General features: G+C 45.7%; 1 protein-coding gene across 1 annotated transcript in view; it reads right to left on the bottom strand.

Moving 5' to 3' along the window:
* The window catches only part of FAM135B (family with sequence similarity 135 member B), a 269,743-nt gene that overhangs the window by 124,329 nt on the left and 132,717 nt on the right, over window positions 1-12,697 (bottom strand). Inside the window, exon 3 of the mRNA XM_067712826.1 lies at window positions 10,014-10,093. Within this exon, the coding sequence (XP_067568927.1) occupies window positions 10,014-10,093 (80 nt within the window). The remainder of the gene's footprint in view (window positions 1-10,013; window positions 10,094-12,697) is intronic.

The raw sequence follows: 12,697 nt of genomic DNA, 5'->3' as shown, positions 1-12,697 counted from the left end.
ACTTTGCAGAACAGCAGGAATTAACAACAGTGTAAATCAACTATACTGCAGTAAAATAAATTTTTTAAAAAAATTCTCAGGCTGGATGGCTCTGTGCATCTGTATTACCTAAGGTTTCCCTGAGAATATGTGCGTGCTGGGTCATGCCAAGTAAAGTCTTTAAAAAAATCACTGTCTTGGGCTTCCCTGGTGGCGCAGTGGTTGAGAGTCCGCCTGCCGATGCAGGGGACATGGGTTCGTGCCCCGGTCCGGGAAGATCCCACATGCCGCGGAGCGGCTGGGCCCGTGAGCCATGGCCGCTGAGCCTGTGCGTCCGGAGCCTGTGCTCCGCAACGGGAGAGGCCACAACAGTGAGAGGCCCGCGTACCGCAAAAAAAAAAAAAAAATCACTGTCTACTTAAAGTGGATGTATTATTACAAAAAAAAATTAATGGAATAAAAAGAAACAAAACTCTCATGCTTTTCTTTCAAGAACATTCTGAGTAAAAGCCATGCTCTTCAGAGAGTATGTGTTCCTCATAGCCTCTCCTTGGGATCTTCAGAATTAGCTACCAAGACAAAGTGGAAAATCCTGTTTCTGTAACTGTCCAAATACGCTACGGATATGTAAAGGTAAGATAGGAATTTTCTGTTAATTTTCCAGCATGAGCAGTTTTCACTGCTCTTTCACATCCTCTTATCTTGGGCTGTCCTTAGAAAGAAAGGGTTATTTGATAGATGCATGGAAAGCCAATCTGTGAGAAAGCCTGCTCCAGTAACGCCACTCTCCAGGACAACCCTACTCTGCTTTGAAATGGCTCGTGTTCAAATCACTGGGCAGCTGTCGGGGAATTTTGCTCTGAGTGAAGCCTCAAGTAATATTTTCCTCGTTTTTTACTGGGCGCGCATAAATAGCACCATGAATCGAAGACACTCTATAAAAAGGCAAGAGCGAGACCTGATAGCGGTTTTGAAATGGCTCTGGCGCCCAGTGTGGGGAGCACAGAATCTCCGTTAGCAGGACTTTTACCCTGAAATATGTTCCTCCTCCCTCCCAGAACCTCCCCAGAACCAGAGGTTCTGATACACCTGGCTCTTCCTCTGTGTGCTCCCTTGAATTAAAAAAAAATCCACGTGTAAATGGGGACGCAGACTCCCTCATTTTCCATGTGAGAATACTGGACAAGATAGACTTTATCATTCCTCACAGTGAAAAAAGAGCTTATGCCCAAGACAGGGTAAATACCCAGCAATCAGCCTCAGCCAGCTCAGAGGAAAGTATTTCTTTTCATTTCATGACCGCACTGTTTTCCAGAGGCACTGGATAAAAACGCACCTGTCAGCAGATCAGGAATAAAGACCCTCTGCCACATAGGACCGTCCTCAGGGACCTGTCTTTTACATTACAGTGTTAAGACTTCAGAATCTTCCTGTAACTGTAAGTCATTGAGCGGAGAAGACTAAATCATCCAAGTATCCATCGTTAGCACCAGCTTATTAGCTGCAATTACAGAATTCCAAGGTTCTGCTCTTGTGCGTCCCCATGTGAATCTCCTCTTTGGTATTTTATCCAGGTACATCTCGTCTCGCTCTTAGAGTCTGACTTAGGAGGCATGGGAGGAGGGATCAAGAAACTGGCTGCTTGCTAGTCCCTAGGGTGTCCTGGGAGGGGAGGTCCTTGCACCACATTGGGAGAAACTCTTCTGTGGTTTGAGGGGGTCCTGAACATCTCCCCGCCACTTCCCAGACACCTTCCGTGTTGTTACTCCAAATTCCACACAGCATGGGCCATTCTTAGATTCTCTGGGACCACTTGGCCAAATCAGGAAGAAGTTAGCCTGCCTCTTTGGGATACTTTGCTTTTTTCTAAATAATCATCAGCTTTTTTTCTTAACAACTGTTTGACTGTTGAGCAGGCGAAGCAGCATCCTTTCCCACTGAAATGCTTCCCCCCAAAACAACCTGTTCGCTGAGCCTTCAAAAGCTTGCTCTTCTTTTAATGGTATGGGATTGAGTCTCCCTCCTCCTTTCATTCTGGCCCAAGCTCTGCCCTCTGGTCTTGTATTCACTAAGGCAGTAAACAAGCCTGTGAAGCCAGCTGTGCCCCAGGTGCTCTGGCGGCACCAGGGAGCCAGAACTGAAGAAATCGACATGGCCAGCACCTTGATGTGTAAATGTAAGCATCAACTTCCACACTGAGGGTTAATTTATATCCCTAAGTATATAATAATGATGACGATAATAATAATAACCATGTAATGTCTCTTCATTTAAAAAAACTAGAGTGACGCTGCCTATATGTACACTCTCATACAATGTTCTTTTCATTGGCTACTGTCTCGTACCATGCGAAAACCTCTGCCTGAAACCTCCAGCGATGGGAAGTTCACTGCTTCTGAAGACAACATCTGTAGCTGGGCATCTGGGGGCTCAAGAGCTCCAGAAACAGTGCCTGACACACGGGAGGCACCCGAGAAACATTTTCCCGAATGAGCAAAACCCATCAGGACTAACATTTCAGTTCATGTAAATTTCACCCAAGTCTGCTGACTCTGGCTTTTGTAATAAAACTTAAAAATAGCCGGGATTTATTGAGGGTTTAGGATGTCAGGCTCCCCTCTGCGTGCTTATGTGCATTAATATTTTAAATTCTTACAAACCTATGAAGAAGGTACTATTATTAATATTACTATTATTGTTGTTATTGTTATCGCTATTCCCATGTTACAGAGAAGGAAAATGAGGCACAGGGAGGTTAGAAACAAGCCCAAGGTCACCCAGAGTGACTGGGACTCAGCCACCTGGTTCTGGAGCCTGTGTGTAGTGCTCTAGAGATAAAGATTGTTCTCTCCCATCCGCAAGGGAAGTGGCTCTGATGTGTGTGTATCTTCTCTGGCCTACGCTTCAGGGAGACTATGCTCTCCCTCGCCTTTTTCTCTAGGTGTGTTTCCCTGAAATGCGGTTCCCCAGGTGCAGCTTTGCCATGCAGGTGCGCGCTGGTGGTGCTGCTGTCTGAGTGGAGAGCAGGCAGGGGGCCCAGGAGCCTTGCTCAGCGTGGAGGGAAGCACCAGGGCAGGTGTGCCGATGGCAGGGCAGCTGAGGCTGTGAAGACCCGATGGCGGGACTCTGCTCACTTTCCGAGCACAGAGAGATTTGCACTGACGACCTGGACCTACAGTCGGGACACCTGGAGGTCAGGTGTGCTCACAGAAGACAGACTCAGGAAGACAGCAGTCGGGCCTTCCAGGGAAGGCTGTCCTGAGCCCTGGGCCCCCAGGGCCTCCGTCCTCCTGAGCCCTTGTCACTCACCCCGTGGTTCCCCACCCCAGTCCTTGAGCTTCAGGAGAGCAGGGTCAGCCATCAAGCTCTGTGTCAACTGTGCCTTGTACACAGCTGGCTTTAGAATCTGGGATTTGCTGCTGTGTAAGTATCTCTACAGAAAATGCATTAACTGCGGGACAGATTAGGGGACCATCCCTGAAAAATGTGGCAGGAGGGTGATCAAGGAGGTCACGCTTTGATGTGTAGGTGTACATGCAGGCTCCCAATGCGACAGGAAGTCCATTCCCTACCCACATACAGTACATCAACTGATCCCCAAAACAGCCCTTAGGGTCATTTCTATAGGGGACTAATCCCAAAGGCTACTGGCTCAGGGTCACAAGGAACCCAGGTGAACGCAGGTCTGGTTAACTTCACACCACACCTCCTATGTGATAATGAATGAACTGCAGTACCTCTTCTAGTGGTTTCTGGACACAGATGATAAACAGCACATCCAGAGAAGAGGACCTGCGTGCAGGCGATTTAGCACAGGTGTGCCCAGTGAGACCACCTGGGACGTGGGGACACATTTCAGGAAAAGGAAGGAAGACAGGCAAGGGTGCATTTCAGCAAAGGTCCCCAAGAAGGCAGCGCCAGCCTGATCCTGCAGGGGACTCTGCAGGGTGAGCTACATCTCAGTCTGTCCCATCATGAGACGGGAGATGGGCTTCTGTATCCCTGCACTAATACTCACTGGTTCATGGCAGGGGTTGGGTGGGGAGGGGATAGGGGATGGTGGGCTTCAAACTCCCAGGCACGTTCAGATCTTGGGCAGAGTGCTTCTGGGAGCCTGGGGTGGTCCTCCAAGCAAAGTCCCAGGTGCAGGTACTGAGAGCAAAGGGGCAGGAGAAGCCCACAAATGGGGGAGGGGCACGTGCTGTGTGTGTACAGGTAGTGAAGAGGATATGCTCAGACAGGGAATGAGTAATTCTGCCAGGGGCAAGGGATCGCCCTTGGAGAACCAGCATAAATCCTTTCTGCCAGCCTAGTGGGACTAGCAGGGTGAAAGGGTGAGGAAAGGAGGGATAGGCATGGAAAGCAAAAGCAGAGGCAGAGAGGCGTGAACCGTGGTACAAGAGACTGGAGAAAGCTTCCCAAAGAAGAACCTTGGAGGTCAAGCAGACTTTAAGACTTGATCTCAAGGACAAAGGATAGGCAACAATTCTGACTTGGACCCCCAGGGAGCTGGGTCGCCGCACCAGCTGGCAGAGCAGATTCCCAGCTTGCACTGGGAGTCCAAGGTGAGGGGCCCTGGCTTCGGCGTTTCTCAGTTGACTGCTGCAAGGACCAGAGGGGAGAGCATCCTTCAAGCCTGGGCTCACCCAGGCACATCCTTCCTGACAGCCCTGAGCATCACTCTCCTCCAGCCCCAGGTGGGCACTCAGAGCCTGGGAGCTGGAGTGTTTTACCTGCTTAATATTCTCCATGAAAACAAGCATATTTGATATGTAGGGGTACGTTAATGGACCCTGAAAAGAAGTTAGTTTGATTCATTTGAAGAATAAATGTCCCTCCCCACCCCTTAACACGGTGAAACTCATAAAAGCTTCTGCTAATGGAAAGGGAAATTACCTCTCAAAACGTGACTAAAACTAATCATGGCCGTTTTTACACGTTCACAATTTACTGCTCATCCTTTCTCCTGCTTTGATGAGCGGTGACTAGCAGATGCCTGTGCCGAACCGCCTAGCACAGCCTCAACCGGCTTAGGCAGCATCCCTCCCCCTATTTTCCCTTCCGTGATCATCCCTCTAAGGGAAAATAATATTTTTTTAACATCTCCAGGTAGGAAGGACTGCACAATCTATTGAATAGCGTCATTTTGGTGGAAGGAAATTGCCAAGGCTACGTATCCGTAACATTCATTCACAGATGCAGACATGCCAATTACCTGTAACCCTGAACTCAGAAGAGAGAACAAAGCTGTGAGACTCACAAAATGTAAGTCTTTGAAGCAAACAGAATCACATTTTTTAAAAAATTTCTTACTTCTGGTTTCTCTTCCTGGAATCCCTTAACCCTTATATTTTCATTGACCATCATTCATCTCTGTACCTCTTGGCACCCAGGACTTCGGCTTATAGGAGGAACCTGAAAAGGTTTGGAACAGCCCAGGGATAGCCTGGTGTCAGTGAACCATTAGGGGATCACCTACAATTCATACTTTTCTATTTTGGGTGATGACCAAGACCCAGTGGCCTTCAGAGTCGTACTGACCACTGGCCCGAATCACCCACCCTTCCACATCTACAGAGAAGTAGCTCCCTTTATGCCTGGCACCAAGTGCCAGGAGCAGATGTGATGCACTGTTCCAGTTGGGGTACAGTCACCTGTTCACACACATGGCCCTTCTGTCATGTGGTCATCTTTCTAGAATGCCCAGGGGAGGACTGCTCTTACCTGGTACAAGCTCAGAGCCTGTCCTAGTCTATTTTACAAGATATGTCGCTACCTCAGACAAGAAGGAACTATCCATTTACCACAGAAACCTGTCCCAAGTCACCTTTTTTAAAAGTACAGAAGAAAAGAAAACACCGTAGTATACAGGTTATGGCTACATTTCACATGGGGAGTTACTATTTTTTCTTATTCACAGAATCAAATCATAAACACCTACCTTGGAAAACCCAATGACAAAGTATTTCCCATCTAGAGAAGCAGAATCCAAATCACCTACGTAGTTGAAACACATTTCCATATCATATGGCTACCAGAGAACAGATATATCTAAAAAGAGAGAAAGACTGTATAATTCTGCCCCTTAATTTGTGCAGCAACGTCTTGTGCTCGAACAGCACTGGATTTATGTCTTCCTAGTGCTTTCATTTCATCTGGCTGTGCCTCTGAGACGAAATCAATCTGCTCCACATGGCATATCGTGGCCTCCAAACCCGGCCGCCAAGGTTTCTCTTCTCATTTTGTCTCTGTCCTTATCACCTGCCACTCCAGATCTCTCATCATCCCAGGAACACCCTTGCTCAGGTCCCAGGGATATCGGGGCCTGGTACCTCTGCCGAGAACATCCTTCCCTTCCTTTGCCTGCACGGCCAACTTCTGCTCACCCTTCCAGCTCTCATTGTCTCAGATGAGCTGTGTCAGCTTCCACCTCTACTGTATTTGTTAGTGTGACACTTCTGTCTCCCCAGGAAGACTGTGGGTGCCTCCAGAGCAGGAAGGAATCTTCTCATCCCCAGGGATGTGTTCCATGGGACCAGCCTGGGGCAGATGCTACTAGGTAAACAACTATTGAACGCATAATAGCATCACTTACTCTTGCTAGTGGTTATTGTGGGCTTACTGTGTGCCAGGACCATTCTAGTCATTTCCTTGCATAACTCATTCAAACCTTAACATAAACCTATGAGGTAGGGATCTCCTACCAGCCCCACTTTATAGGTGAAGAACCCAAAAAACCAAATTGGCTAAAATAACTTTCCTAAATCCACATGGCTAAGAGTCGGAAGCAGGATTTGAACCCAGAAATTTCTGAGTGTGTGTCCTGCACCACTCCTGAATTCTGCCTCTTTAGACAGAGAAACCTTTTCCTATTTCTGTTTTAGAGATAAATGCAACCAAAAAAACAAATTAAATGACTTGTCCCCATAAGATCACTCAACTGATAAGTGTCAATGACATCAAGTGTTTTGACTCCTTCTGGTGATTTCTCAATATATCAGTACTCGACTAAACATGTACATATTTTTTCTTTTTTACTGAGAACTACATGCAGGTAACAGGAAATATGTCTGGGTGACTGGATGTAAATATGACTGCTGAAACATTCTCCCTTTGCTGTACGTACAGAAGTTGCTCCATGAAGGGCTGGAGAATATTCCACTCCTGCCTTGAAGCTGGACTGGCCTTGCAATTGGCCTTGACCAATGGAATGTGGAAGACAGACCCTGTGCCATTTCCCAGCCTAGCCCTTAAGAGACCTGGAATCTTCCACTTTCCTTCCCTTGGTGACCTGAGCTACCACAGAAGAAGTTGGACACCCAACTGGAGACAGCCGGACCATTCCCTTAGGCAGTTCAGCCACCTCAACTGAGAGATCAGATGTGTGTGAAGACACGTTTGATGTTATGATCGTGGGTAATCTGTCCTCCACTGAGATCCCAGCTGAAAGCAGTGCACAAAAGACCTGGCTGAGCCCAGCCAACTCAAAACATCAAGAATAAACTGTTGTTTTGAACCACTAAGCTTCAGAGTGCTTTGTAATGAGGCAATGTCTAACTGAAAACACTAAAATTGGAAAATTCACCTTGAGGAAGAAATCGCCAACACTATCTATTCCTCACCCACGGAGCCATCCCTATTGTAATTATTGCTGACCTCCATATGGGCCTTCTGTTCTAAATATCATACTCGTGTAAACTCAAGGGCCTACCAAGTGGACCACAATTATCCCCATGCCAAACTAGACCAAAGAAGAAAATAGCCTTTTTTTCCCCAAACTGCATTTTTCTTTCTTTTGTCTCTGTGCAGCACCAGCAGGAGTCCTCCCTCCCCCAAGCTGCTTGCTGGGCTCTGCCAGCTGCTGGACGCCCAGCAGTCCTCTGATCCTCACAGCTGGGTCTCTCAGCTCCAAGAGACAGCTCAGCCAGAGACAGGGACTGAGCTCCTGAGCTACACAGTCGCGAGAAGAAGCAGAGTCCTTTGTCGGGGACCTGGGGATGGCATCCATCAAGTCAGCTAGGCATTAGTCCCACCTGACTTCCAGGTCCAGCCTTGTCCCTGAGACCAGAACCCAGCTTCAAACCCCTGATCAGGTGACCACTCACATGTCAGACTGATTGGACACTTCCTTTGTGCCAGTTCCTAATCTGGGACATTTACCTTAATAATCTCTGTAAAATATAAAACGCCCTTTTCATTTATAATCTCCAAGACGCACAACCATATTAAATCTATGGGATGCAGCAAAAGCAGTTCTTAGAGGAAAGTTCATAGCGATACAAGCCTTCTTTAAAAAACAAGAAGAATCTCAAATACATAACCTAACCCTCCACCTGAAAGAATTAGAAAAAGAAGAACAAACAAAACCTAAAGTCAGCAGAAGGAAGGAGATAATAAAGATCAGAGAGGAAATAAATAGAGATTTAAAAAACAGCAGAAAAAGCATCGGTAAAACCAAGAACTGGTTCTTTGAGAGGGTAAACAAAATTGACAAACCTCTGGCCAGGCTCACCAAGAAGAAAAGAGAAGGACCCAAATAAACAAAATTAGAGCTATAATGTCTAAGACAAAGCCCTACAGAGGATGGACATTTACCCTCATGTTTCAGGTGAGGAAATGAAGCTCAAGTTGTTAACGCCTGGGATCACATGACTAGTTCCTGCAAGATTTGGGTTCAAATCTTCTACTTTCTCATTCACCTCCATGAACCTTCTTCTGGCAGAAGCTGGGTTGGGGAAGGGGCACGACACAGGTGGTAGCACAGTGGGGAACTACAGGCGTCCTGAATGCACATAGGAGAGGGAGTGACCACCAGTCTTAGATGCCTGATTTACTTCCTGGAGAGAGGAGGAGAGTGAAGGGTGGAAGAGAAGGACCTCCCTGGAAATGTGGAGCCTTGACTACTACTTAATGCTTAACTCTTTCCAGAGTAAGGGGAGGAGCCGGTGGTCTCCAGTATCTTTCTCTTTCTGTATCACAGGCTTGAGTCAAACTGTTGCCCATAAACCATCAGCCTCCCCTGATTGTCCCTTGCATGGTCCAAGTAGCCTACTCTGCCCCGAATCTCCCACTCCTCCTCCCAGGTGGAGCTAAACATGTCACCACATCTACACTCCCACTTTGTGGTTATTCAACTGCATGCAGTTTTACTCACCATAATATCACTGTCAACAATGGGGTGGTCTAATTGCCAGGGCAACTCCAGATGAATTTTTGGAAGTGTAGCTATGACTGGAACTCTTACTCTGCTGGATATGATTTCTATAATATTCTTGGCTACCTTGTACAGTGAAAGTTAAGCAGGTTTCACCTAGTTCTGTCTTTTTATCTCCATACTTCTGCTTCCATCCCGAAGTGTTTCTTCTTCTTCTTCAGGTCTGGCTGATCTATACATTCTCCCAAATTTACTAATGAAAATATTTCTGTTAGAATATAATCTTGACGCCTAGCCTTACTTTTTATGTAATAAGTTCTATATTTCGGACTCAACACTATTACACTGAAACTGCTGGGAGCCCTGGATACCTACTAATACTCCAGTTTCTCCAAGGTTAGAACCTGGATTGTTCTTGGCAATCCTTCTTCCCTAGGAGTGCTGCATTGACTCCTTGCTGTGCACAGAAAGTGCTACCACACCTGCCTGCTGATTCAGTCCCCTATACCTAGATGATTATCAAATTCTCTTCAACAACAGGTTTCTTCTTACCTATCTGCTGGATGCCGTTTCCCTTCCTCTTCCTCCCTGACTTGACTTTCGCCAACCTCCACAGCCAGGTTTATCCTCAGATGCCAGCTGCTCCTGGGCGAGTATTTGTTTGTTTGTTTTTTCCTTCAGCCAGGTCCCCCTTGCAATAACGTACACACATGGCCAAAGCAACAGTGGGTCTCCATTTCCAAAACCCACTCATTCAGCATTCAACAATGACTTACTGAGTGCCTTTATGTATCCAGCACTCTGCTAAGCTCTGGCTTACAGTGATAAATGAAGGCTTACCAGCGGGGAACAAGTGCCCCACTGCCATCCTCCTGCTTACCTGTCTGCCCAAGGATGGAGGCACTCAGTCTGTGGGGGATCCTTGAGGACACCTTCAAGGTCACTCGGATCTGATAATACCTAAGAAAAGAACAGAGGACAGGCTGCTGAATATCAGATTTCTTACTGTTGGCTGCTGTTAAAAATACCTAGACTTAATCCTAAAGATTGTAGGGAACCAGGAAAGTTTCTGGATGACATGCATGATCATCTAGCAACAAAGAGAGATTTATTTTGTTAGCATAGTGGGAAAGGGATGGGATGGGCCAAGCTGAAGACACCTGAGATCGTAGGAAACACATAAGAGGTTGGTAGTGACGGAAATAGGAAAAAGGAAAAGATAGGTCATATAGCACAGGTACATTAGGGGTGTGATTTTTCTTCACTCAAAAAAGTCCATTTTACAGAAAAATAGGAAGTTTAATGCATGGTGAACAATCCATACACAAATTGAATTGCTATCACGTTGCAACACAGACAAACATTTCCTTTAGAAACACTGGCAGCTGAACTGCTAATCCTGGGGATATTGACAAACATTTTTACCAGTGTATTTCTGTGCCTTTGTTTCTATTATGTCACCCGCATTTCCAGATTCGGTCATTTCAGAATATCGTGCAGGTTCTCACACTGTCAGCAAACTCTCTCAACTGTCTTCTTTTGCCACATGTGCAGAAGCATTTTTTGAAGTTCTGTGCTTTGCAATCAATGATCCTTTTGTTTGCAAGCACTTGGGAACATTTCTGGCCTCATAATTGTTCTCCCCTTCCACTGATTTCAAAACCATTGTGTAACAGAACGTGAATAAAACCAAGTGAAATAGAAGTAAAATAGACCATGAACACATCAGTCTCTCACGGCTCATTGAACTCACAGCTGGGAGCTCTTTTGCTATGGACTCTGTTGCACTGTGAATACACCTGGAGAATGTTTCTGTTGACATGTCTATATGTATATAGTGATCCAAGGAGATGGAGAGCAAAGAGCACTGGCACTGCACTTATGTAGCTTGGGTGACATCATTTGAGAGCTGTGTGACTTTGAGTACATCACACAACTTCTCTGAACTTGTTCTTATATCTGTAGAATGAGGATTTAAAAAAAAGAAAAGAAAAAAAGGGACTTGTCATGACTTCTGCTTCCAGGAAAAATGGAGTAGACATACTTTTTTCTATTCCCACTAAGTACAGCTAAAAACTCTAGACAGTATATAGAAAACAAACAAAAGAAGATTCTTAAAGGTGAAAAAGAAAGCAAACAGTCTAGGGACCTCGAGGTCCAAGGAAAGACATGATGGTGAGTTTTCTGCATTTTCTCTTTTGCCTCGTATACCACACATACCCCTCCCTGTAGCTCACCTTTTAATCCCCTCTGTAACACATTTTACAGAATAGAAGTTTTTAATCTTGACGAAGTTGAATTTATCCATTTTTTTTAATGGATCACTCTTTTAAGTGTCCAGTTTTAAAAAACTCTCTGCTTAGCTCTGGATCCCAAAGCTTGCCTCTATTTTTTTTTTCCCTAAAAGTTTTATATTTTGCATTTAAGTCTGTGATTGACTTTGAGTGAATTTTTATATGAGGACTGAGATTTAAGTTGAATTTCTGTTTTGTTTTCTTTTGGCCTGTGGATGTCGAGTTGCTTCAGGACCGTTTATTGGAAAGGCTTTACAGAATTGCTTTTGAAACTTTGTCAAAGATCTCTTGGGGATATCTGTGCCTTTGTGACTGCTATGTCGGGGTAGAGATCCAGGCTCCCCAGAGGGTGTCCACGTAAACCAGGCTAGGTGGAGTTCTCGTCACCACCCACTGGTAGTGAAAATCTAGCTCCCTACTGGAGACCTGCTCTTGCCAGGTGGGGGGAAGGTGTGGCCTGTTACAGCTTGGCAGTGGTGGACATCTAGGCTCACACTTGGCCTTTGCTGGTGTGGGTGGAGGTGAAGCCACTGTTTTTCCTGTGTTGCTTGGCTAGGGTAGAACTACTATTGTCAAAATGTTTCTGTCTTGCTAGGCTGCTTCCTTCCTGGTCCTTTCCCTACAGAAAGCAGGTTTTTTGGTTGGAGCTTATTTTTGATATTTAAAATGGCCTCTGAGTGCAGAGGTAAAGTCCTGTCTAATGTGTTCCGAAAAGCAAGAAGGCTGTGATGTGCCTCACACAGAAAACAGTGTGTTAGACAGGCTTTGTTCTGGTATGAGTTACACTGCTGTCAGTCATGAGTTCAATGTCAATGAACCAGAGCCAGATGAATATATATATATATATATATATATATATATATATATATATATATATGCCTTTAAACAGAAACACACCTAAAACAGGCTTATGTATTGATCAGTGGATGAAAATGTGACCGGAGGTTCCCAGGAACATAACATATTTGTGCCCTTGTGACTGCTGTGTGGAGGGTAGAGATCCAGGCTCCCCACAGGGTCTCCACATAAGGGAACCATTCACATAAGCTGAACGTTTACTACCATCATGAAATTTACAGGAGAAACACAATAACAAATAACCATGGGCACTGTCACCTGTGAGAGGGAGACTGAGGCAGAGTAGAAGGTCCCTGCACTGCCTACCGGAGACAGCCGCTACTTAGCTCACTACCACTGTGCAGAAATGTTGGCTAGGCAATGCTAGATCTTTCCGTGTTTCAAGGGAAGACAGAAATTTGAATTTTCAATA

This window comes from Pseudorca crassidens, chromosome 17 (genome assembly GCF_039906515.1).
Source record: "Pseudorca crassidens isolate mPseCra1 chromosome 17, mPseCra1.hap1, whole genome shotgun sequence".
NCBI lineage: Eukaryota > Metazoa > Chordata > Mammalia > Artiodactyla > Delphinidae > Pseudorca > Pseudorca crassidens.
The sequence above is the reverse complement of the archived record's forward strand: the minus strand, read 5'-3'. Positions and strand labels throughout refer to the sequence as shown.